Source organism: Triticum urartu, chromosome 1 (assembly GCF_003073215.2).
Source record: "Triticum urartu cultivar G1812 chromosome 1, Tu2.1, whole genome shotgun sequence".
Classification (NCBI taxonomy): domain Eukaryota; kingdom Viridiplantae; phylum Streptophyta; class Magnoliopsida; order Poales; family Poaceae; genus Triticum; species Triticum urartu.
In genome coordinates this window covers 18965489-18991003 of record NC_053022.1, presented here as the reverse complement: position 1 = coordinate 18991003, position 25515 = coordinate 18965489, and the positions used below count along the sequence as shown (strand labels likewise).

Here is a 25515-nt window from a genome sequence, read left to right as displayed (position 1 = left end):
GCGATAACTTTCTTTGGCCATGTTATTTTGAGAAGACATAATTGCTTAGTTAGTATGCTTGAAGTATTATTATTTTTATGTCAATATTAAACTTTAGTCTTGAAACTTTCGGATCTGAATATTCATACCACAATTAAGAGAATTACATTGAAATTATGCCAAGTAACATTCCACATCAAAAATTCTGTTTTTATCATTTACCTACTCGAGGACGAGCAGGAATTAAAGCTTGGGGATGCTTGATACGTCTCCAACGTATCTATAATTTTTTATTGTTCCATGCTATATTATATTCTGTTTTGGACATTATTGGGCTTTATTATAAACTTTTATATTATTTTTGGGACTAACCTACTAACTGGGGGCCCAACCCAGAATTGCTGTTTTTTTTTGCCTATTTCAGAGTTTCTCAGAAAAAGAATATCAAACAGAGTCCAAACGGAATGAAACCTTCGGGAACGTGATTTTCGGAACGAACGTGATCCAGAGGACTTGGACCCTATGTCAAGAAAGCAACCAGGAAGGCACGAGGTAGGGAGGCGCGCCCTCCACCCTCGTGGGGCCCAAGTTGCTTCACCGACGTACTCCTTCCTCCTATATATACCTACGTACCCCCAAACTATCAGATACAGAGCCAAAAACCTAATTCCACCGCCACAACCTTCTGTACCTGTGAGATCCCATCTTGGGGCCTTTTCCGGAGCTCCACCAGAGGGGGCATCGATCACGGAGGGCTTCTACATCAACACCATAGCCTCTCCGATGATGTGTGAGTAGTTTACTTCAGACCTTCGGGTCCATAGTTATTAGCTAGATGACTTCTTCTCTCTTTTTGGATCTCAATACAATGTTCTCCCCCTCTCTTGTGGAGATCTATTCGATGTAATCTTCTTTTGTGGTGTGTTTGTTGAGACCGATGAATTGTGGGTTTATGATCAAGTTTATCTATGAACAATATTTGAATCTTCTCTGAATTCTTTTATGTATGATTGGTTATCTTTGCAAGTCTCTTCGAGTTATCAGTTTGGTTTGGCCTACTAGATTGATCTTTCTTGCAATGGGAGAAGTGCTTAGCTTTGGGTTCAATCTTGCGGTGTCCTTTCCCAGTGACAGTAGAGGCAGCAAGGCACGTATTGTATTGTTGCCATCGAGGATAACAAGATGGGGTTTATATCATATTGCATGAGTTTATTCCTCTACATCACGTAATCTTACTTAAGGCGTTACTCTGTTCTTTTGAACTTAATACTTTAGATGCATGCTGGATAGCGGTCGATGTGTGGAGTAATAGTAGTAGATGCAGGCAGGAGTCGGTCTACTTGTCTCGGACGTGATGTCTATATACATGATCATACCTAGATATTCTCATAACTATGCTCAATTCTGTCAATTGCTCAACAGTAATTTGTTTACCCACCGTAACACTTATGCTCTCGGGAGAAGCCACTAGTGAAACCTATGGCCCCCGGGTCTATTTTCCATCATATTAATCTTCCGTCAACAAGCTATTTCTTTTGTTGTTTTATTTTGCTTTATTTACTTTGCATCTTTATCATAAAAATACCAAAAATATTATCTTATCATATCTATCAGATCTCACTTTCATAAGTGACCGTGAAGGGATTGACAACCCCTTTATTACGTTGGTTGCGAGGATTTTATTTGTTTGTGTAGGTGCGAGGGACTCGTGCGTGGCCTCCTACTGGATTGATAACTTAGTTCTCAAAAACTGAGGGGAATACTTGCGCTACTTTGCTACATCACCCTTTTTTCTTCAAGGGAAAACCAACGCAGTGCTCAAAAGGTAGCACAACCTTTATTTACTCATCTATCAACGAATAGTACTCTCCATTTTTATTTACTCTGCGTATTAGGTTTAACCGAAGTCAAATTTCGTAAAGTTTGACCAGGTTTATAAAAAAAATTAAACATTTACCATAACAAATCTATATGATCTGAATCTAAAAGTACATTCAATAATGAATCTAATGGTATTGATTTATTATTGTATATGTCGATATTTTTGTTTATAAACTTTGTCAAAGTTTAGAAATCTTGACTTTGACCAAAGCGGAGGGAGTATAAAATATAAGATGCCTTAGAGACTTGAGTAGATCATATCAAATTCAAGTAGCCCAAATATAAGAGTTAATTACATAAACTTGCTTTGCGGGTATATTTTCATACACAAACTTTCAGATAACCGAACACTTTCCGAAAAAATTATTTTAGATAAGCATAACACTTTCAGATAATCAAAACCGAAACTGCCGACGGTGCCCATAACACATATAGCTTAACTGAAGCTTTTAAACTACCATTGATTAACTCACAATAAGAGAAGCAGACCATAAACACTTTAGGAACAGAACATGGATGAGCATAACAGAGCACGACGACCCACTCGTCGTCTTTTGGAGTCTGATCAACGACATCTCGTGCATCGCTCCCGCTTGCCTCAATGTCATGCGCACTCGACGACCACGACAACGGAGACGATATGCTGACTGTGTCACCCTCTTTTCTTCCTCTGCTGCCACAAATAGGTACATGGTTCGACCTGAGTGCGCAATTGGTCTGCCATGAAGACGCACCCTAGTTTCTACACTCGAGAGCGGCGTTGTTGTTTTTTTGGCCACATGACGTCATGCTTCTGTGGTCGTGCGCATTGTTTTCTCGCAAGCGGTGTCGTCAAAGACCATTTGTATCGCATTAGATAGGACACATGCCGATCTCGCGGCCCATTTGGCTTGTTATGACGGTGTGAAATGATGTCTACATCATTGTGGCATACTGCAGCTCACCCTGTCGATACATCAGCAGCTCGGCGGTGGCTCCTCCATGTCATCATAGTCGGCATTTCTACCACCCATCACCACACACATCATCGTGCACGAACAACTGAACCTGCTCATCGTGGGTGAGCTTGGGAGCCGTCGGCATAAGTGCAACTGGTGTATCTGGCGCTCTATCGCCAGCGTAAGTGTGGTTGGCGCACTTGCTCCTTCAGGTGATCAATGTCCCATAAACGCTGCCATAACTGGTAGCTTCTAGCAAATCATGCAGGTGTGGATAGGAAAAATTTATGAATTAGGGCAAAATCAAATAAATTTTTTTATACCAAACTTTTATACTTATTTTTTTATCATACAACAATATTAAAGAGTATACATTTTATTATTTAGTTGGTAATAACCAATGTTTTTCTTATCGGTTGTAACATATGTCACAGATCACTTTATTTATGCTAAATTTAAATTAGTGATATAACATAAGTTATATTTTAAAAAAATTGTGTGACAATTCCACAAATTATATATTGCATATTTACATATTTGTATGCATGTGCATATGTTCATTTATAATTTAGTTTAATTAAATATTATGTTATAAGTTTTAAAATAATAATATCCAACTAATATCTTATAGTGGTTTCTAGTGTATTATTAGATGTTCATATTTCTAGAACCTTATAGAGTATAAATTGCACCATTTGTAAATGTATTGCAAGTTAGATTCGATAATATGTTCAACATATGTGATGCCGTTAAGGCTTGTGCGGGAACCTAGGCGCACATTCACCCTTGATGGGACGTGACATAAGTGGGTCTCTAGCCTACCCCCTCACAACACTTTTACCATAATATCAGAGGCGACACATGGTCTTGTGAGGCCATCTAATGAGACTGGTTTGACTTGTCAGAGCTAGCCGGACGACCTTTTACTACACGACGTGGAAACTTAGCCTGCTAAGCAGTTGGCTGAACGGAAAGCCCTTCTTGTGCGTAGGTTGGCAAATACCTTCAACATTTCCAAGACTAAGGTGATTTACGTCACCTCAGAGGTGGCCCGGCTGTGAGATGACTCGAGGGAAGTTTTGTTGAACCAACTTCAAGGATGCGATCAAAGACAGCGTGCAACTGATATGACCTAGGTGCGACCAAGCTTGAAGATTAGTTCAGGGGCTACTGTTGATTTCCCGGTTGAGGGGGTCTGTGCCACGTCAGTCCCCGGCCTGATGGGCCAGGCTGTGGACCCCTAAGTCTTCAGTCCCGGGCCATATCAGGCGGCCCATGATGAATTCTATAGAGACGTTGGCGGACTTGACATACAAGACTATAAGACGGGGCCATGAAGAAATCTACCGCCACCTACATAGCCGACTAGAATATGTAACCCTACAACCATCAGTGCACTATATAAGCTAAGGGTTGGCTAGTAGATAGACAAAGTACAATCTCTTGGTATTTTACATGTATTTTGTGCACACTCCCACACAAATAAGTACACGCAGGATGCTAGGTATTATCTCCTCCGGAGAGTCCGAACCTAGGTAAAACCATGCTTCTGTTACCAACGTGCCAAACCGCCTAGTTAAGGTACCCTGTCGAAGGATCTGCTAGATTTAGCTCAGAGGCACGAGAAGAAGAAATCATGACATGATACTCACCTCAACAAATAAAAGAACAACCACTCGGTAGCCAATACTTTAATGGTCCTTTCTCTCACTCGAGTCCCCTTGAGACTCGCCTCAATAAAGTCCTTCCGCTTTCATTCTCATCCACCAGCCGAGGCAAAATGGAGTGGGGAGTGGTTTCATCCTCAGCGACAGTGAGACGGTATAAAGGATACTCCTGGGCCTGAACTCATGTTAAAAAACAAATATGAAAGAAAAGTGAATTTTGCAATTAGGTTCTCTCTCACTGCATGGCGGGCCCACGAAGAGATTGGCAAAGAGAACTGCTTAAACCCTGGGAGGGGCAAAACCGGGAATACCCCCAAAACAGAGAGAAGCGAGGCGGGGTTGGTTGGTGTGTCCCACTTCAACAACCTTCAGCAGAGAGCAGCGGGCGGGGTTGGTTGGTGTGTCTCACCGTCGGCGCCTTGCTCTCCTCGCCGGCGGCCCAAGGCCCTCTGCCGCCGCGAGGATACGGCGGCAGGTATGGACCAGCCGCGGTCGAGGATGGCGGAGGACCTGGCGGCGCAGCGGGCGGCGTGCGAGCGGCGGATCTCCGCCGGCCGAGACCGCTTCGCCTCCGCCTCGGCGGCCGTCCGCACCGCCGCCCTCTCCGCCCGATCCGGCGCCCGCCAGTTCCACTCCCGCCGAGGCACGCCCCCCTCCCTCCCCCCTCGTCTCAGTCCAAACTGAAAACCCCAATCTTTCTCCAAGGGGCCCTCTTTCCAGCCGGCGAAACGAAATGCGCCAAATGCGGGCGAAATCCTTCAGATTTCGGACTCGATTAGGCGGTTTTCCCTCCGATTGATGAGATTCTCCGTGTTGCAGAGGACCTCGATGGATTCAAGAAGCGGCTGCGGGACCTGGGAGCTGACCTAGGGCAAGCCCTGTCCGGTAAGTGCAGACTGCAGGCCCTGGAATCTGCACCTTTGCTTTAATGTTGCAATCTGTGCAGTTCTTTGATTGGTTCGTGCTGTGCCTGAAATCTGCGTGTCAAACTTTTGCAGACAAACTACGCGCTGAGTCGAAATGCGAGCGCGTCAGGGAGTCGATTTCAGCCTCGGCTGGTACGAGTGAGCAGCTCAGTAGCCTGATTACCGAGCAAAGGAACAGGAGAGAGTGGCTTGCCACGGTCATATCGAATGTGCTCGAGGGTAACTAAAAAGACTGTTAGTTTGGCATTTGGGGGAGTTATGGTGTTGCCGTATCTTGTCGATACAGCGTGGCTTTATATCTCTTGTCACGCTTGTTTCCTTCATTGAACTGCGCCGACGTAGTTTATATGACACTGATGTAATTCTCACATGCCATGGCAGCTGTCGAGGCTCTTGAAGCAACGAGCGATGAAGATGATACATGGAGGAAAGACATAGAAAAATCTCTATGCTGGTATCAAAACTTGCTTGGCTTCCAGGCTGTCGATGGAGGAGAAGGTAATTGATAATTTGCTGCTATGCTTAAGTGAATTACGTTAACATCATGATTCCTCCTGATTTCCCTACTTTTTTCTTTTCTTCTTAAGGCGTGAAATTTGTATTTGACAAGGTTGACTTGCAAAGTCCTGAGAAGGAGTTTTCATTTTCGTTAAAGTTTGACAGTGATAGATATACCTGTGAGTTGGAATTTCACATGGATTTCGTCTTAAATTTATACCTTATATATTTCGTTTCACATGGTTGGTCGTAAAACACACTCTTTTTATTCGTAGCAGTACTTCGATGTAGTCCACCCGTGGAAGATTCTGAGGAACTGATGAAGGATTTGAACCTCACTAACGATCTAGTCAAGTTTGTAAGAATAATCCGACAGAGGTTCCAGGCTGCTGCTTTGAATGGTACCAAATATATTTTTCTTTTTTTTTTGTACGAACAAGCATCAAGTTTATAAGCATCTTATATTAGTACAATAAACAATCTGTATTTCCTTACTTTACTTCTGCGTGCTAGTAAGGCGCAATAAGCCTATAAGCTTCATCAGGTCTGTTTTCCCCCAGTAACCATATGAGGCTTATTTCCTGGAACTCCAAACTGTATCTGATGTCAACATTACAGAGATTCTATAAGTTGATGACTTTTTGGTTCTGGCGTTTGAGAATTGCCCAAACCATATGTCAAATGTTCCAAATAATCCAGTGTATGATCTTCACATACAAGACTGGGTCTTCTATTTTCTTTTCATGGAACTGAACCTTCCTTTGCTTGTTTATTCACATAAGCTTTTGTCCTTTGTCATGTAATCTTTAATTTTTTTTTATTTCTTTTTCTTTCACAGGGGATCTTCCTGTAAGCCCATCTGTTTGTTCAGATGCTTCCGCTATACCCATCTCAACTCCGGTGATAAAGTCAGTTGACTCCAGAAGCAAAAATGATAGAGATAGAAGTAATTCTCAAAGTAAGAACAGGAAGCCGGCTCTTCCTGCTAAGAGAAAAGCTTCTGTCCTATCGGCAGCATCTCCTGGTTCTGTGCGTCGCTCCACGCGTTTTGTGGTAACCGTCTGAACACCCCTATTTTCAGTTTAGCATTATCTAGAGGAACATGAAACCTGGAATTCTTAAACTGCCACCCCGTGCTTATGATAGCTTTCTATAAATCGGGACCGTCTGGCCTTTGGTCTAGAAAATACTCTGGAGGAAAACAGCTTGTACACCAAAATATCAATTCTGATTATTATTCCCATGTTGCAGATAATACACTAGCAAGTCGGATGTACCTACTTTTTGTTCGATATTGCTTCTTTGCGCATGTGGTTTCCGTGGAGCAAGTAATAAATGTTTCAGAGGGCTAGATCAGTTTCTGCGTATAATGAATCACTGCCAGACTACTCCCTTCATAGGCCTTCCGGAACTTAGAGATTTACCACTAATTGATCTAGCAATGATTTCTCGCTAAATTTTAAAACACCACAAAATTTGGTATGACATAGGGCTAGTATCCTGTCAGTAAGAACGACAAATCTGTGGCCTTCCAGTTTTTGTTGCACTGTTGGATAGCCAGTGTCAGGCAACCAATATTTTCTTTGCAGTGTGCACATTTACTTGGTATTAAGAATAAGGCAATGAAAACTGAGGTGTGGTTTTTCTTGAGAGAAAAAGTGCCATGAAAAACTGGGCTTTATGTACTAATTTCTGTCCAGTTTTGCGCTCTGCTTATGCAAACCTCATACGCAGTTATGCAAATAACACAATTTGCCCCCATTGTTTTGCGCAGGGGAACGAGGGAGTCACCAGCTGATGCGTACCCTGACCTGGCCAAACTAATTCTTAACCGATGATTTGGCCTTGGCCATCCCGCTCTTCCCCCTGTAAACGTCGTTGCGCAGCAGACTCGGCTATTGTTCAATCCCCATTAACTCCCCAAATGCTATTCTTCAGTCCCCTTTAACTAGCACCGATGGCTTGGCTCGCAGAAAGCCTGCGGAATCGTTTGTCGATCGTTTAGAACAGAGTTTGGTGTGGCCTCCGAAGCGTTGGTGTGATTTTGGACATGGTTTTTGTTGCGGGGAGGCTTGGTGCCGAAGGTGGATGTAATTTTGGGTGTGGTTTGCTCTGTCTGCAATGTAGGATCTATTGTTGAGCCTATGTAGTGCCGTGCAATGTTGTTCCCTACCGGTCGAGATCTTCGGCGTATGTTCAGTTCATAGCCATTTCGCCCGCTTGCATCTGTTTATGGCTAATGCCACCATACTTGTGTCGTGCCACACTTTTGTAGTAGCATATAAATTTGTGTTATGCTTTGCCAAAATGGTGACCAGCCTTTTGTTGTTCATATATGTTGATCGTTTGATCTGCAAGAACGGAATCTCTAGGGAAATCGTTCTGCCACTCTGTTTGGAGGGAAAATTTCATCGGCACGGACATCTTGGTAAAAATTAATTTTTGTTTTTGTTCTTGTGTTGTCAAGCACTCTCTGGTTCAAAATTCATGTGGTTTTCTAAATCGTATTGAGATCCACTTGGATCATGTGTTCTTTATATTCACGCGTGTTAAAAATCCCGCGAAACAAAATGGCCATTATCGAAAAACAAGATTTCCTTTTTTTCCATTTTTTTTGTCGTTGTTGCAAAATCCGGCTCTGAACCGAACAATGCCAATCAAGGCCACTAATGATTTCTCTAAAAAAAAGTTCACTCATGATGGGTCAATGATTTGCCTTTCGCTTTTCTAGGGGCATACACGCGATATTTGACATCATTCGAGGGGCTGCGCGCAAAACTCCCAACCACCAACCATACACGCACGAGATCTTCTTTTCAGTCCAAAGGAGGGAAAGACGACTATTTTCCTCCGCCTCGATCCCATCGCTGCCCCCTCCTCCCTCGATCTCGCCGCCGTCGCGCCATGGCGAAGGCGAAGCCGTCGTCGGCGGCGAAGAAGCAGGCGGCGAAGAGCCAGGGGGCTCAGCAGGGCGGCGGGGCCGGGCACGCGGCGCCGTCCGGGCTCGCGCGGTACCTCGACCCGGAGGCGCCGTGGGACAAGGACCAGCTGCTGGACGCCGTGCACTGGATCCGCCAGGCCGTGGCGCTCGCCTGCGGCCTCCTCTGGGGCGCCGTCCCGCTCGTCGGCGCCCCCTGGATCGTCCTGTAAGCGCCCCGAATCTCCAGCCCCCCTTTTTCTTTCTTTGTCTGGCTTTCTCTCTTGCCCGTGGAGTCGTGCCCGGCTGCGGCTCCCCTCTCGCCTCACCGGCTATCCGCTCTCCTCGAGCTCCTCCTCCGACCCCTTCCCGGTCCGTGCAACGAATTCGGCCGGAGGGAGGCGTGGTGGAGCGGGAGAGGTGGTCACCGCCGTCCGCGCAGGTGATCCGTGGCGCGGCCGCGGCGCTGACCGGGGAGTAGAGGCCGGGCAGCGGGCGCGGCGGATGCTGGAGGTCGCAGTGGATGTGGTGGATGCGATGGGCTGGCGGACGCGGGAGGTTGTAGCGGATGCGGCGGCGACAGAGGAGCAGAGACTTGCCGGCACAGAACTGTCATGGAGTGGTGGGGCATCCAGCCGCTCTTGCTCTTCTTGCGCTATGATTGCGGCCATGTAGAGTAGCTCCTCTTCGTCGGACGAGGAATCCAGGAAGTATTGCCAGGCCAAGCTGCGACGGCGGCGGCTCATCTCGTTGCGGGGAGACAACGGAGAGATGGGGAATGGGATGTGGAATAGAGACAGAGCCAGGGGTGTGTGAGTGTGTGTGTGAGAGAGAGAGACATAAGGGAGATGAACTTGTGTATATGGACGCAAAAACTAGCCGTTGGAGCACTATAAAAAAAGGACAGACCGGTGCACATAGCTCCCGCTCACGCAGGGTCCGGGGAAGGGCCCGACCACTTTGGGTGGTCTTTGGTACGGAGGTGGCTCCCGTGACGTGCTCACATGTCAGTGGCCCAACTGCAGGGTGCAGTACAAGTGGCTGTTTCTAGGACTCGAACCCGTGACCTCATGGTCAACAGTTTTACCGCTGCCCCAAGGCGCCCCTTCATTGGAGAACTAGCTGTTACAAATGTTGTTTAGGGGGTGCCATTTGGGGGTGCTGCTGGAGTTGAACAAAGTTTAGGGGGAATATGTTTGTTCAGGGAGTTGCTGGATTTGCAAGGCCTGAGCACAGCACACATGTTCTTGTAGTACCTCAATTGGGATCTCCTTTTTTTTGGGCCTCGATGGAGTGTATGGCTCTTGCCGTTTCAGTTATTTTTGGTATTGTAAGTAATAATAGCTGTTTTCAAATTTGGAATGCGGGCAACGTTTTCGTACAAAATTGAGACCCAGTGTTGCTGCCATGAGCCCATTGAGATGTATTTTTTGTTGGAATATGTTTTCGGTTATTAGGACCCTGTTTTGGCTACCTGTATGCGAGCTCTTGATGGTTATAATGCCTGATTTCTCACAGGTTCGTGGCCATTTCTTCTGGCATAATTTACTGGTACTATGCGCACCTATTGAAGGTCGACGAGGAAGAATTCGGAGGCCATGGCGCGCTGCTTCAGGAGGGGATGTTCGCATCTTTCACCCTTTTCCTGGTAAGTGATTCATTCAACAGTTTTTGTTTCATCAGTTCCAATCTAGTTGCATCCCAAGCAAATCTGAAATCATTCTTAAACCCAGACTGTGTCTATTGGTTCTTTCTACCATGCTGATGTTGCTGATCTCTGTAACCATTCTGAAATCCAGACTGCCATGTGCATCTGCAGTAGCAAGTACATAAAAGCTTTAAGTAGTGGTAGCACGTAGCAATCACATTACTTATTTGGCAATGCATATTCAATCAGCAGATGATGGTTACTGACAAGATGATTGTTGTTGCTTGTTGCAGCTTTCATGGATCCTTGTGTACAGTTTGGTTCACTTTTGATGAGAAGCTCCTTTGTTGAACATACCGTGATTTGGGATCGGATTGGCGGAAAAAAATTCACCAGAACTCTGTAGATTATCAAAGAGCCCTAGAACAGCATTGTATCAAATCGGTTCAGGCAGTAATGTTGTTTCTGAATCCCAGTGTAATTTTGATAGAACATCTTAGCATATCAGTTGTTGGCAGAACATGTTCAGTATGCTTGACATGTAACTATTGGATATCATTCTCTTGCATCGATTCAATAAAACGTTTTAACATGTAGATCATCGTGAGATTTTGTTATTTTGTGATTTCGAGCGAGCACTTGCTTCCAAACGTATGAACAGACAAGCATGAGGATTTGACAAACAAGAGTTATGATCAAAGATAATCAAACATTTTACATCCAAGGAAACGTAACAAAATCCTGTGGTTGCACAGTAAATTAGTTGTCTAGCTCTGGTGAGTTTCTTGCAAAATCGCTGCTGCTGTTAGTTTCATGATCCACCATCCATCAGGTCCTGTCTCACTGTGTGACGATCTTCTATTGCCATATGGGGATTCACTTCTTGGTGGGGAATTTTCTCCGTTTGGTTGGTCCTTGCCCTTCGCGTTTCTGTTCTTTCTTCCTCTTCTTGAGTTGCACCTGGTGCGACCTCCCGACCAGCGAGGGCTGCTCCTTCAGCCCAAAGCTTCTCGCCACATGCCCCAGGTGGAGCTTCTTCACCATGAAGATCTTCTTCAGCTCGCCTCGGTGGGCGGTGTAAGCGCGAAGCCAGGAACAGAAGGCATCCCTGGCAAGCTTATTTGTTGTGGCCTGGATAAGAAAGAGTATATGATAGCGCATTTGTTGAGATGGGCAAAAGCACAATATTTACAATAAACAAGCAATCGGAGCTGTTCTTCTAGCTACTCAAGACGGCAAGAGTCCACCGAAGGAAGAAAAAAAAAGTGTGTTACCTCGGATGCGACGTAATTTTCCAGCGTTCTCTGTACAGAGAGTATCCATGGGTGCATATCTAAAGATATTGGCTTCCTCTTGAGAGGCTTCTCCCCATTCACAGGGAAACCGTCTAAAACCTTTTGGAAGGGGTATTCTGTCAGAGATACACCATGTAGCTCTAGGTCTTTCAAGTAGTCAAGTTCAACAGGTTGGAGAAACAGGAGGGCCTCCCCCTTTTCACCAATCCTTGCAGTTCTTCCAACCCTATAACAAACAACTAATGTTATTGAAACTGAAGCATGCCCAGAAGAAGATGCTAGTGCAGACGAAGTACGAGGTAAACTGTCTTTATTAGCTTATAATATCAAATCTTCCTAAAAGAAAAACTACAAAAGGCATAGCATTCACAAGAAAGAGCTAAACAGTGTACAAAATTGACAGTAATGAAGAGAAAGAACTATGCGTGTTTGCTTCATTCAGTTGCATATGAACAAAGAATCTGGCAACAGTTATGGAGAAAGTATGAGACCAGTAACCTAAAAATGCATGACATGAGATGTTTAAGGTACCTGTGAACATATTCAGAAGCTTCCCCAGGTGAATCATACTGTATGATGCACCTAACTTTCGGAATGTCTAAGCCTCTGGCAGCAACATCAGTACACACAAGAATTGCAGATTTATCAGAACTGAATCCCAAGTATGACTTTTTGCGGTCTTCCTGGTCCATGTTACCATGTAAACGGAACACTTTGCAGCCAAGAAATTTTTGCTTCTTATCTGTATCTAATGCGAGGCCACGGCTCCACTCAAGCTGGCTGAGTACAGTGTGGTGGAAATCTACAGCGTCACATGTTGACATGAAAACAACAACCTGCAGAAGGAAGATGAAAACTAACTCAAAATAGTTCAATTCTCAGGACGAACAGAGCATACAGGATGACAAGCAAAATTTGCAGTGGAAAAAATTAGTGTAGTGAAAGTTAAGCAGCTTCATGGTGTATCAAGTTACCTTCTGGGACACTTGTCTTTCGAATTGAGATTTCAGAATGGTCAGAAGAACTGCAAGCCTCGAACCACATGAAACTGCATAAAACAGAAAACATTGCAGTAACTACCAAAGCAACACATGGCAAGCATGCAAAGTTCCAAGCGAGCAGATTTCCGCTACCTTTAACATATCTTTGAACCAATTGTGCAGGAAGCTTAAAATCATCAACCGCGGGTTCCGCTATATTGTTGTGCTTGTCAGGTATTTCCTCCTCATCGTCGGATAATAAGGAAGTGTGCTTCTTCCCTAGGGCACTGGACCTCTCAGAAGGCTTCTTTTGTTCATCAAGTCCAATCATCACTGGGTTCTTCAAACTAATGTTGGCTAAGCGGTTCACCTTTTCGTTGAGAGTTGCTGATAAGAGAAGGTTTTGCCTTTGCATAGGGTCGGTTTTGCTTTTATTCTCATCAGAAGCATCGGTCCTGGAACCCAAGAGCCCTAGTATATCCTCGACTGCTTTTCCAAAACCAAGCTCAAGAATGCTGCATGAATACAAGTAAACACCATTGCAGTAAGAGCTGTGTCCATAGGATAAGATATCTTGTATGGAAGAAAATGATGAGTTTATGACTAGCAGACCTGTCAGCTTCATCGAAAACTATCCAGCGCAAATTTGAATAAACAAATGATGAAGTATGCTGTAAGTGGTCCAGAAGGCGCCCAGGAGTGGCAATTAGGATCGATATTCCTATATAGAAAATATGTGGAGTCAAAATACAAGATTGTATAAAGGCAAGATTCTATATGAGAAGTTGCATCAACATCTTGATGGGACAAGATATACCTTTCCGCAGTCTTGCTTTCTCTTTTGATCTACTCTCACCACCCATTACATACCCAGGGACAAGCCAGTGAAAACGATGCACCAACTGCTGTGCAATCCCATAAACCTGCAAGCACAGCTCTCGCGTCGGAACAATTACCAACGCTGCAGTCAAATAATTAGCAACATCATTCAGAATATTGAGGGTTCTTCACAAGATAACTAGAGTGATTTACAATTTCGCAGTTCCATAGAAATTTGATAGACGAGTTTAATCGGGGACCCTTCATATAGCAACTGATAAGAGTTCAGTTATATAGTTATATGATATGGTTTCTTTTGGACCTTTCGGTTATGTTTCAGCCGACATATCAATCAGCTTATCCGCAATTTTCCTTATGAAGACTGGTAACATAGCTGAATCCCATCAGATATAACCACCAACCAGATTTAATGACAAAAAAAAACCCATGATAAATAGAGCATATCCACCACGTATATGCAGCAAAAAAAGGAACAAGAGCAGAGCGCAACGAGTCATTACCAAAAGTTCCATGAGTTCTCTCGACACGAGGCTCCCTCATCTGGAGAAGGTGGACGATCGGCGCGAGATACGCGAGTGTCTTTCCAGTGCCGGTCGCCGCCTTCACAAGCCTGCAGTTGGCGGACGCAAAAACAACGAAACTTTTGAACACAGAAGCAGCACTGTAGTTTCTGCAGTTGAGCAAAATAAGATTCTGATGGGTGCATACAGGTGCTGTCCTGACATGGCGACGGGAATCGCCTGGGCCTGGATCCGCGTCGGCCCCTGGAAACCCATCTTATCTGCACCAGAGAAACGAAACCACAGAACTATCAGCAAGCAAGCTGAAGGGAGTAAGAAGTAGTACATTAGTTTCTTGCAGAATGTATTGGCAGCCCATCCCTATGCTTGCAGGCTGTGCTCGGCAGGATACAGAGACATACATCCTACCGCGGCATCCCATACACAAAATCTCACCGAAATATCTGAGTTCTTCTGCTAGATTTGACCCGGCAACCAAGAATCTACGCCCCACTCGTCCCAGCTTAGGACAGAAAGGCATGAAATTTTGTTCTTTCCACACTAATTTGATGGGTTACAGACTAAGAGTCTCAATTAGTCACTAGATGGAGGCGGCTGCCGAACCAATAGGGCCACAGAGACATGGGGAGGGAGGGAGGGACCTTGGAGGTGGGCGCAGAGGGTGGGGTGGAGCCCGAGGTCGGCGAAGGAGCGCGAGGAGAAGAGCCCCTCCGCGTCGTCTTCATTTGCCTTCGCCTTGGCCTTCGGCGCCGCTGGAGCCGCCGCCGCCGGCGGCTTGCCGAGCCTCCTCTTGGCGGCCATGGAGAGAGGTCGCGGAGGGGTTTAGGGCGAACCGAAGAGGAAACAGGGGAGACCTTTTTCCGCCTTCCGAGAGCGTTTACGTACTCGATTAGTCGTGGTTTAGCTGGGCCTGGGCTGTGTCACGATGGGCCCGCCTTGTCAAGCCCAGAATTCACCCAAGAAAAATAAAACCCTCCCCCCATCACCAAAAAATAAAATCAACCCCTAAGAAAAACCGGACCAACTTTTCGAGAATGACCAACATGTGAGTTATATAGTAGCCTTAAAAAAAGATGTGAGCTATATATTGGGTGAACAAGTTACAATGACATAGGCATCAATGACAGGGCGCTGTGTCGCGGCCCTTAGTCGGGAACCAAAGCATAACCGAGGTGGTTGCCGAAGGTGGTGACACTGTGCTCCCAACTCACAAAATCGATTTCAAATGTGATTTACACGCATATCGATTTGTCTTTTTTTTGCCCCTATGTGTAGATCGATTTCTGATTTGGAGCTTTTAGAGATTGTACAAACATGTGTTGCAAACATCCACAAATGTTCTTGGATTTTGTTTTAACTTTTGAATTTGGCTTTCATGAGTTGGGAACACGGTATCACCTAACCGTTGGGAGCACCGGATCCCATCAGGGATCAAATTTAAGGTTCAGTGACCCGCGTATCTCATCAACCTAGATTCATTTTCACAGTATAACAAAAGATCATATTTTTCTCCCTTATTCATACAAGCACACATGGTGCTTTTCTCTATGGAGATCAAAGAAAATACACCATTGCTTGCCCTTTTCTGTCATTTTCGTCAGGGTAACACAGTATTTATCTTCTATATCTAAATAGCTAGCCTCCACTAACTATTTCTCTCAACATGCAAGCATGCCACATCATCACACAACATACATGAGAAATGGCCCACCTCCACTACCATATGCCTCTCAACATGCAAGCAAGCCATTTCATCATGAAACATGTGTGAAAAAAATGACTCATCTCAATATGCAAACATACATGGGAATTTTCATTCTATTATCTTATTTATATTTAATAAATATTTTACAACTATATAATAATCTAACATAATAAAATATATGTATTTTCAATTTTAGTTTTTTATATTATTACTTCGAATATTCATGTTTCATACACCGAATCACATTAAAATATATTGCAAAATATTCCTGCAACAACGTGCGGGGTATCATCTAGTTTTGTTAAGAGCACAAACTCAGATTACTTTATCATATACGGCGCCGAGAGAATATCTATACACTATAGTGATACCACACTTTACATGATACCATGAAACCAATATCAAAATATAGTAAAAAAAATCATAGAAAAGGGATTTTATTTTAATGGGATAAAGTACAAGAAACAACCCTAAAACAAATTCAACCAAAAGCGTTATATATACTATATCAACTATCAAGTGTAAGGAAAAAAGAAAAAAAAACTTTGAATAGTGCGTCCCCTTTATTTTTTTAGTGACCTCAGAATTTTTATAGATTTTGTCTCTTTCCTTTCTAGCAGTATTACAGTAGTGTTAACCATCATGTCATGAAAATGCACATCCAGATGCAATCTATACACTACTGTCGATGTTGTAAACAAAATTCAGAGGTGTTTACACTCCTTAAAACATTGGTACAACTGTATCGCTCAATTAGGAACCTTGATAATGACTAAAACCTTGATGCGCAGCCGGGCCTAGGGCTAATCGACAGGATAACGGCTGTAATCTGGACCATCCTCTGTCACAATCACCATGGCTGTGTTTGGGGAACAAAACACTTTGTTTACATCGACACCACAGCTCAGTACTCAGTTAAATAACAACACCCCTTCCTCTCCCTCCTTCTCCAAGCTTCTGATCTGATCCTGCTGCTGCTGCTGCTTAATAACCAAAAGCTTTTGCTACTTGCTCAGATCAGATGACGAGCCTCCTGCACATAAAAAAGGAACAATGCTATTAGGGGCGTCGTAATTTCAGAATTGCCTTAACAAGTACCACAGGTGAGTCCTTTTTCTGTTATATTGATGCTAAACATTCTAGGTTTATAACCAGGTAAACTAGTCATGCTCGTTTCCGCATGCCCTCGAAAATTCCTTTTTCATCAGTATGGCATGCCAAAAAAATCATAAGCTGAAGATGATGGAAAATAATAAGTGCTCGCCGAGCAGAATTCCGTTTTGGAGTCTGGGTCACTCCAGACTAGCAGATGAGCAATGTGAAGTAAAAAAATTGTCTCACATAAATAAGCTTAAATTTCCCTCTCTTTTTTTTTGTGTGTGTGCAGGCAACAACCTGATTCATTTACTGTGGTGCAAAGAATAATCGCATGCGTCTTGCTCAGTTCTGCCAGGAAAATCCTCCATTTGAAGTGGAAATAGGAGGAGGTTTTCCAGAATGGAAATTGAACCTCTCCTTGACGATCTGGGCAGCGCTTCCTCTTCCCAGCAGCAACTTACCGTGGACAGCTATGGCCTGAGTAGTCCGCTGTTCCTGGCCCAGCCAACAACCACTGGAGCAAGCACATATCTGCATGCTGCAGCCACCAGCCCCGGGTTGTGCAATTTTAATAGCAGCCTTGGACAAAACCAATTTCAGATTGCCGCAGGGGGTAGTAGCCCTGAGCACCGCCAGATCAGATCAAACGATGCTCTTCACTACATAAGCCAGATGCTAATGGAGGACGTTGATGAGACCCCGGTCGGCGTGTGCCAAGAGGAGGCTGCTCTCCAGGCTGCCGAGAAACCATTCCGTGACATCCTTGGGCCTGTATGCCCGCCGGCTACTAACTGGCCGCCATTGCATAGCAACAACGAAACAGGTGACTTTCATAATAGTTGGACCAGCCGTTACAAGAGGCTCTGGAGCGCTAGCTTCAGTAATGACAACTACAGTTACAGCATGTTACAGCCCTTAACAAACCCGTTGAGTCCATATACTGGCTCTGTACAAAAACGTCCATTTATAAGTGTTGGACTGACTTCTAGATCTGGTTTCCCTGCCTTGCATCGTCAGAGAGGTGTCAAGGAGGCAACAATGGCTGCTCCAAGTATTGATAAGCTGGTGATATATTTAGAGAATGGCATACTTTCTATTACCAAACTGACTACAAATGCGAAAGTAGGAGAGAGGAGCGAAAATGCAATCTTTGAGGTGGCAGACCCAAGTGACCCAAGCGAAAACTGGGATATCTTGGAAGGAAGGAGCAATAAACATCTTGCCTTCACTACTTGTGCAATAATCCGGAATGAAAATTTCGACCGAATTCTGCTATGCTATGGTCGGAAGAGTTTCGAACAAATAACAAGATCACGAAGAGGGATGGCAGAGGAAGGCAACAAGAGCTCGATGAAAGGCCGGAGCAAAGGACATCAGAAGTTATGGCAGAGGAAGCAACCGAGGAGAGAGTTGGTTGATCTCAGGACTCTCCTCGTCAATTGCGCACAAGCTGTGGCAGAACACGACCACCTGGTGGCCAGTGAACTCCTAAAGAAGATAAGACAGCACTCCTCAGCAGATGGTGGTTGTACTCAGAGACTGGCATTTTACTTGGCGGATGGCCTCGAGGCACGCTTGGCTGGGATTGGGAGTCAGGTTTATCGCAACCTCATGGAGAGGCGAACAAGTACCACAGATTGGTTAGACGCTTGCAGCCATTTTCATGCATCCTGCCCTTTCGACAGGACGTCACACTACTTTGCCAGCCAAGCAATTCTTGGTGTTTCACAAGGGCAACCAAGGGTGCACATCGTTGATTTCGGTATCGGCTTCGGCCTTCAGTGGCCATTAATGATTCAGAGGTTTTCACAGCAAGAAGAGGGAGCCCCTAAGCTTCGGATCACAGGTATAGACATTCCCCAGCCAGGTTTACACCCCTGCGAAATGATTGAGGAGACAGGGAAGCGGTTGGCTGATTATGCAAACATGTTCAAGGTACCTTTTCAGTATCAGGGCATTGCAGCTTCAAGATGGGAGACCATCAAAATTGAGGATCTTAACATTGATGAGGATGAGGTTCTGATAATCAACTGCATGTTCCGGATGAAGAATCTCGGTCATGAAACCGAAGCCGTAAATAGTAGGGATAAGGTGCTCAAAACTATGAGGAGGATGAAGCCAAAGATTTTTATTTTGGGCACCGTGAATGGGTTAAGCTGTTCACCCTTCTTCATACAACGCTTCAAAGAGGTTATGTTCCATTACTCTTCACTGTTTGACATGCTAGATGCAAATTTTCCTCCATGGGATAACAAAGCAAGAAAGATGATTGAGAAGATCCTATTTGGGCAGGATGCACTTAACATCATAGCATGTGAAGGTGCAGAAAGAACTGAGAGGCCAGAAAGTTACAGGCAGTGGCAGGCAAGGTGCCTCAAGGCTGGGTTCCAGCCGCTTCCTGTCGATCCAGCCATCTTAAAGAACATAGTACAAATGAAGAACAAACTTTCTCATGAGGAATTCTTTGTTGTCGAAGATCGCGGTTGGCTGCTACAAGGATGGAAAGGGAGGGTACTTTATGCTATATCTAAATGGAAACCTAATGAAACATATGATGATAAGTAAGATTCAAACAGTTTTACCTTTCCAGAGATTATATATGATGATAAGTACTTTATGCTGTTGAAGACATCTTCAACTTTCCGGCAAAGGCTACAGTGGCTAACCACTCTGTTTTACCTTATCTTTCGTTCTTACCCCGTTTGTAAGGCTATAAACCCAAGGTTCGAGAGACTTCCAGACTATTCTGCTTGTATTGGGGTAAACCCTAGCCGCCAGTGTTCCTGATTGGTCCTGAAGGTGTTATCTGAGCTTCGCCCAAGTTCCTCGCAATCAAGCCCCGAATTCGCCATGTTCCACTGTCGTGGGTGAGTGCTTCCGAATTAGTTCTTCAGCCCCTAGCTGGGTCTGCTGGTCATTGTTTTGTATAGTGAACAAAAAGGTGACTGTAAAATACTTTGCTTCTGTCGTTCTTTTTAATTCCTGGTGAACAAACTGTATTGGATCCACCAGACATGAGATTAGTGGAAACACTGGATTTGCTGCAAAGTGCAGATTATTGCACTGCCTACCGCTCAAAACTGGTGACAAGGACTGTCATTTCTAGGTTCTGATTTGAAGACGGCAATTGGACTTAATCTAAACTGGAATCCAATATATAGAATGCACCAATGTTCACATACTCATTACTCTCTCCATATCACAACTAGGTAGGTGGGTGACGTTTTGAACATGTCTTGTGTCAAACTTCTACTAGTACTTCTTAAACTAAGAATGAAAATCAGAAAACCATATTTACAGATTTTTTTCAAAAAATACGTTGGGGAGAATCATATGTACTCTTCCTTGGCCTACGCCTTTGGAGGGGACTACCAAATCACTAAGGAAACATAGACAGGGAGCCGAGGGGGGACGACCTTGGAGGCGGGCGAAGGAGCGCGCAGAGAAGAGCCCCACCGTGTCTTCTTCCTTCGCCTATGCCTTCGCATTCGCCGGCGGCGGCGGTGACCTGCGGAGCTTCCTCTTGGCGGCCATGGAGAGGAGGGAGAATCCAAGAGGAGAGAGGGGGCGCTTTCCGCCTTCCCAGAGCATTTACGCACCTGCCGAACTGCTGGGTCGTGCTTTAACTGGGCCTGGGCCCTGGGCTGTGTCAGGTTAGGCCCACCTGATCATGCCAGCTCATCACCCTATATACCTGAGAGTGATCTTATTCCTCAAAAAAAAAACTGAGAGTGATCTTCTCGGTGTGCTTCCTTGTCATCAATATTGTTATAACCGTTAAATTTACTAGCTTGATCCACTAGCATCTGTTCGACCAAAGGCATGAGAACCCTTTATCATATACTCCTACATTTAATTGTGACATACACAACTTTTTATGTTAAGAATTTTTGCTGATGTAGAAATTTCTCACATAGTTCAAATCCGAAGGACTAAATTAATATTCTACACATCTTTTACAAATTATTAGGACAATGCTCATGCGTTGCTACAAGCAACACTTAGCAATTTCACCGACGAATCGGTGAAGGATTACTTAATATCATAGTCGAATGTCAGTGCATTGCGACAAAATATATATTACCGTGATGACCAAAGGCATAAACAAGGATGTGAATGATGTGTATGTGTGTAAAATTTTAGGATGAAATACCTTGAACTACGATCTGTGCCAAGAAAAAGAAATAAATTCATGGACTTTGAGGATGAATAGTGCATCTACTAAAAAGCCTCAGATTTGTTTTTTAGTATCACTCATTTTCACCTATTTCATTCTGAAAATTTACATACTTGTGCATTATGTCTTTAAGTATATCTGTATTTTAAAAAAACTGAAACATGCAAATTTGAATTTTGATCATTTCAAATTTGGCCTCCATGGAGGCCGAGCTCCATTGAGCATTTTCATCACCCAGAGTGCAGAATAAATTATTCTTCACCTGAGGTAATCTTACGATCTTTCAAAAATAAATTACATTTGGAATACAAATATTTATATTCATATTGATTCACTACGTAAAATTTGACATATGAAAACAAAAATATAGGTCATAAGACTAGAAAAATTGCATTTTATGTATATTTTACACTATGTTTTTACGTTTGTAATTTTACTTAACATAAAATATTTTTTACAACAATTATATATTTTCTTACATTCTCTTTTTACATATGAAATAAGACAAAATTTACAGAATATAAAATTACGGTGCATTAATGTTAAAATAGAGGGGGTGGAGAATAACTATTTCTCACCCAGGGTGACGAATAGTCAATCCCTTCTTTGGATTACCTCGGATTTTTCAACAATTCAATTAGGGAACCTTAATAATGTTGAAACCCATGCAAGCGCTCCTAATAAACCCTTTTTTATAGGTCTGGTGGCGGCCAGGCCTAGAACTAATCGACAGGATAACTGCTGTATTCTGGACTCATTCTCTGTCACAATAACCATGCCTGACGTTGGGAACGAAGCAACAAAGGTAGAGGAACAACAAAAATACAGTATAAATCTACACCACAGTCACACTAGTCTTCTTTCATAGCCCACATCCTCACTACTCCTCTCAAAGCATTGGATCTGGTGCTGCTGTTCAATAACCAAGGTTTGTGCTTCCCTGCTTTTGCTAACCTTGTCAAGCTCCGCCACTGATGGCATGGCAAAACAATCATAAGCTGAATATCTAGTAAACAGCAAGAAGCAGAGGGCGAGGGAAGCAGGATTCCGTCTTACGGACATTCTAGATTGTAGCACATAAGCAAGGTGGACTGTTGTCTCATATAATTTACTAATTTAGCTTCCATCTTCCAGGAAACAAGCTGATGCATTTGCTGCGGGCCAAAGAAGAATCATATATCTCATATTGAGGTGGAAAACAGACTTTCCAGAATGGCGATTGAACCTCTCCGTGACAATCTGGACGGTATCGCAGCAACCGACCAACCAAACGATAGTGATTCCTCTTCCCAGCAGCAACTCACCGTGTACAACTACGACCCGAGTGGTCCACACTCCACAGTTCTTAACCCAGCCAACCAACCAAGCACATATCTGCTTGGTGGAGTCACTAGCCCTGGGTTCTGCAGCGTCAACAGCAGCCTTGGACAAAACCAAGTTCAGATTGCTGCAGGGGGTAGCCCGGAGCACCGCCAGATCAGATCAAACGATGCTCTTCACTACATAAGCCAGATGATCATGGAAGACGTCGACGAGAGGGTCGACATATGCCAAGGGGAGGCTGCTCTCCAGGCTGCTGAGAAGCCATTTCGTGACATTCTTGGGGAGGTATACGTGCCGGCTACTAACTGGTCGCCATTGCATGGCAACAACAAACCAGAAAACTCTGATAAGAGTGGGACCACTGGCTTCAGTAATGACTATTCCAGTTACAATGTGTTACAGCCCTTAGCAACCCCATTGAGTCCATATACCTGCAACAGGAGTCTTTTTCTACCAGACCATCCATTGGTAAGTGTTGGACCGACTTCTAGATCTGGTTTTTTCCCTGCCTTGCATTGTCAGAGAGATGTCGAGGAGGAAAAGATGTTTGCTCCAAGTATTGATAAGCTGGTGATATATTTAAAGAATGGCGTACTTTATATTTCCCAACTGACTACGAAGGTAAAAGTAGTAGAGAGGAGCGAAAATGCAATCTTTGAGGTGGCAGACCAAAGGGGCTGGGATATCTTTCAAGGAAGGAGCAACAAACATCATGCCATCACAACTTGTGCTATAATTCGAAACGAAAATTTCGACCAAGTTCTGCTATGCTATGGTCGGAAGAGTTTCGACCGAAGAACAAGACTGCGAGAAAAGATGGCGGGGGAAGGAACCAATAACTCACTGAAAGGCCGGAGCAAAGGGCGTCTGAAGCTATGGCAGAGGAAGCAACCGAGGAGAGAGTTGGTTGATCTCAGGACTCTCCTCGTCAATTGCGCACAAGCTGTGGCAGAACACGACCACCTGGTGGCCAGTGAACTCCTAAAGAAGATAAGACAGCACTCCTCAGCAGATGGTGGTTGTACTCAGAGACTGGCATTTTACTTGGCGGATGGCCTCGAGGCACGCTTGGCTGGGATTGGGAGTCAGGTTTATCGCAACCTCATGGAGAGGCGAACAAGTACCACAGATTGGTTAGACGCTTGCAGCCATTTTCATGCATCCTGCCCTTTCGACAGGGCGTCATACCACTTTGCCAGCCAAGCAATTCTTGGTGTTTCACAAGGGCAACCAAGGGTGCACATCGTTGATTTCGGTATCGGCTTCGGCCTTCAATGGCCATTAATGATTCAGAGGTTTTCACAGCAAGAAGAGGGAGCCCCTAAGCTTCGGATCACAGGTATAGACATTCCCCAGCCAGGTTTACACCCCTGCGAAATGATTGAGGAGACAGGGAAGCGGTTGGCTGATTATGCAAACATGTTCAAGGTACCTTTTCAGTATCAGGGCATTGCAGCTTCAAGATGGGAGACCATTAAAATTGAGGATCTTAACATTGAGGAGGGTGAAGTCCTCATCATCAACTGCATGTTCCGGATGAAGAATCTTGGTCATGAAACCATAGCCATAAATAGCACAAGGGACGAGGTAATCAAAACTATGAGGATGAACCCAAAGATTTTTATTTCTGGCACCGTGAATGGGTTACGCAGTTCTCCCTTCTTCATACAACGTTTCAAAGAGGTTATGTTCCATTACTCTTCAATGTTTGACATGCTTGATGCAAATATTCCACGGGATAATGAAGCAAGAAAGACAATTGAGAGGGTCCTATTTGGGCGGGATGCACTTAAGAGCATAGCATGTGAGGATGCAGAATGGACCAAGAGGCGGGAAAGTTACAGGCAGTGGCAAGCAAGGTTCCTCAAGGCTGGGTTCCAGCAGCTTCCTGTTGATCCAGCCATTTTAAAGAAAATAGTACAAAAGAAGAACTCACTTTATCATGAGGAATTCTTTGCTGTTGAAGATTGCGGTTGGCTACTGCAAGGATGGAAAGGGAGAGTAATTTATGCAATATCTAAATGGAAACCTGATGAAACATACGATGGTCAGTAAGATTCAAACAGTTTTTCAAGTGAATCTGGTGTTGTTTCAAACGAATATTAATTATGTGTACCTGGTCATTGTTTTGTATAGTGAACAAAAAGGCGACTGAAACACTTTGCTTGTATCGTTCTTTTTTTTATTTCGGATGAATAAACTGCATTGGGCCTTCAAGACATGAGTATAAGTGGAAACACCATACCTTGAGACTGATTTGCTGTAAAGTAGATCATTGCGCTGAATATCTCTCAAAACTGGCGATGTGGGAGAACAGAGGATTGTAATTTCTGATTTGAAGACGGCGATTGTACTTAATCCAAACAAGGTTCCTATGCAGGAATCCAACAGGATGCGCCAATGTTCACATATCACAACTTGGTGGGTGACGTTTTGGACATGTCTTCTGTAAAACCTGTACTACTTCTTAAACTACGAACGCGATTTTGGACATTCAGATTGGAAATTTAGAAATCATATGTACAGATTGTTTCTCAAAAAAAAAAAAACGTGGACGACATTAGGGGGTGAGCTCCTGGATTTTGAGTAGATTATTATTGCACTGCCTATCTCTCAAATTCATCTGTATAGATTTTTTTCTCAAAACTTACGTGGATGAGATTATGGGGCGAGCTCCTAGTTCCCCCAGGGGGCTACCAAATCATCAGAGAGGGAGAGTGGGGTGGAGGCGGGCGCGCGGAGGCCGATGTCGGCGAAGGAGGGCAAGGAGAAGAGGCCCTACGCGTCGTCTTCCTTCGCATTCGACCTGCCGGGCTTCCTCTTGGCGGCCATGGAGAGGTCACGGAAAAGAGAAGAGAGAGGGACGAACTCCGCCTTCGTAAAGCGCTTACGGACTCGCTGATTTTTTTAGGGACTCGGCACTGCTTTTTTTTTTTTGAGCAACAAACTAGGCTTTATTCATAAGTTGATGTCATGTTTTAACTGGATCTGGGCCCTAAGCTGTGTCAGCCTAGGCCCACCTTATCAGGCCTCCCCTCGCAGAAAACAAAAGAATAGTCTAAAAAAAACCTCACTTCCGTCCTACTATGTCCATTTTAAAATATAGTGCGTATTCAAGTAAA

At 44.2% G+C, this 25515-nt stretch overlaps 5 protein-coding genes and 1 long non-coding RNA gene across 6 annotated transcripts; 4 read left to right on the top strand and 2 right to left on the bottom strand.

Moving 5' to 3' along the window:
* Positions 1-4777: 4777 nt before the first annotated feature.
* LOC125543530 (kinetochore protein SPC25 homolog) lies at positions 4778-8197 on the top strand. Its single transcript, XM_048706908.1, has 8 exons — positions 4778-5108; positions 5285-5350; positions 5464-5610; positions 5773-5889; positions 5979-6068; positions 6165-6290; positions 6728-6942; positions 7664-8197. Exons 1-8 carry the CDS (start codon positions 4943-4945, stop codon positions 7685-7687), a joined length of 951 nt encoding a protein of 316 aa, XP_048562865.1. The 5' UTR covers positions 4778-4942; the 3' UTR covers positions 7688-8197.
* Positions 8198-8692: 495 nt separating this feature from the next.
* LOC125543541 (respirasome Complex Assembly Factor 1-like) lies at positions 8693-11050 on the top strand. Its single transcript, XM_048706918.1, has 3 exons — positions 8693-9035; positions 10325-10454; positions 10748-11050. Exons 1-3 carry the CDS (start codon positions 8794-8796, stop codon positions 10784-10786), a joined length of 411 nt encoding a protein of 136 aa, XP_048562875.1. The 5' UTR covers positions 8693-8793; the 3' UTR covers positions 10787-11050.
* A 72-nt stretch (positions 11051-11122) lies between these two features.
* Positions 11123-14936, bottom strand: LOC125543523 (DEAD-box ATP-dependent RNA helicase 17). Its single transcript, XM_048706897.1, has 10 exons — positions 14732-14936; positions 14278-14350; positions 14070-14179; positions 13547-13690; positions 13342-13450; positions 12883-13244; positions 12724-12797; positions 12281-12585; positions 11729-11975; positions 11123-11585 (listed from the first exon to the last, which is right to left on the bottom strand). The coding sequence occupies exons 1-10, from the start codon at positions 14889-14891 to the stop codon at positions 11331-11333; spliced, it is 1839 nt and encodes a 612-aa protein (XP_048562854.1). The 5' UTR covers positions 14892-14936; the 3' UTR covers positions 11123-11330.
* A 1399-nt stretch (positions 14937-16335) lies between these two features.
* LOC125543551 lies at positions 16336-20486 on the bottom strand. Its single transcript, XR_007298560.1, has 2 exons — positions 20310-20486; positions 16336-16828 (listed from the first exon to the last, which is right to left on the bottom strand). It is a non-coding gene; the product is annotated as an uncharacterized LOC125543551 (long non-coding RNA).
* On the top strand, positions 16841-20298 carry LOC125543506 (scarecrow-like protein 30). Its single transcript, XM_048706879.1, has one exon. It carries the CDS (start codon positions 17293-17295, stop codon positions 19456-19458), a length of 2166 nt encoding a protein of 721 aa, XP_048562836.1. The 5' UTR covers positions 16841-17292; the 3' UTR covers positions 19459-20298.
* Positions 20487-22282: 1796 nt separating the features above from the next.
* LOC125543513 (scarecrow-like protein 9) lies at positions 22283-24618 on the top strand. The gene has a single exon (XM_048706886.1). It carries the CDS (start codon positions 22283-22285, stop codon positions 24446-24448), a length of 2166 nt encoding a protein of 721 aa, XP_048562843.1. The 3' UTR covers positions 24449-24618.
* Positions 24619-25515: the final 897 nt, after the last annotated feature.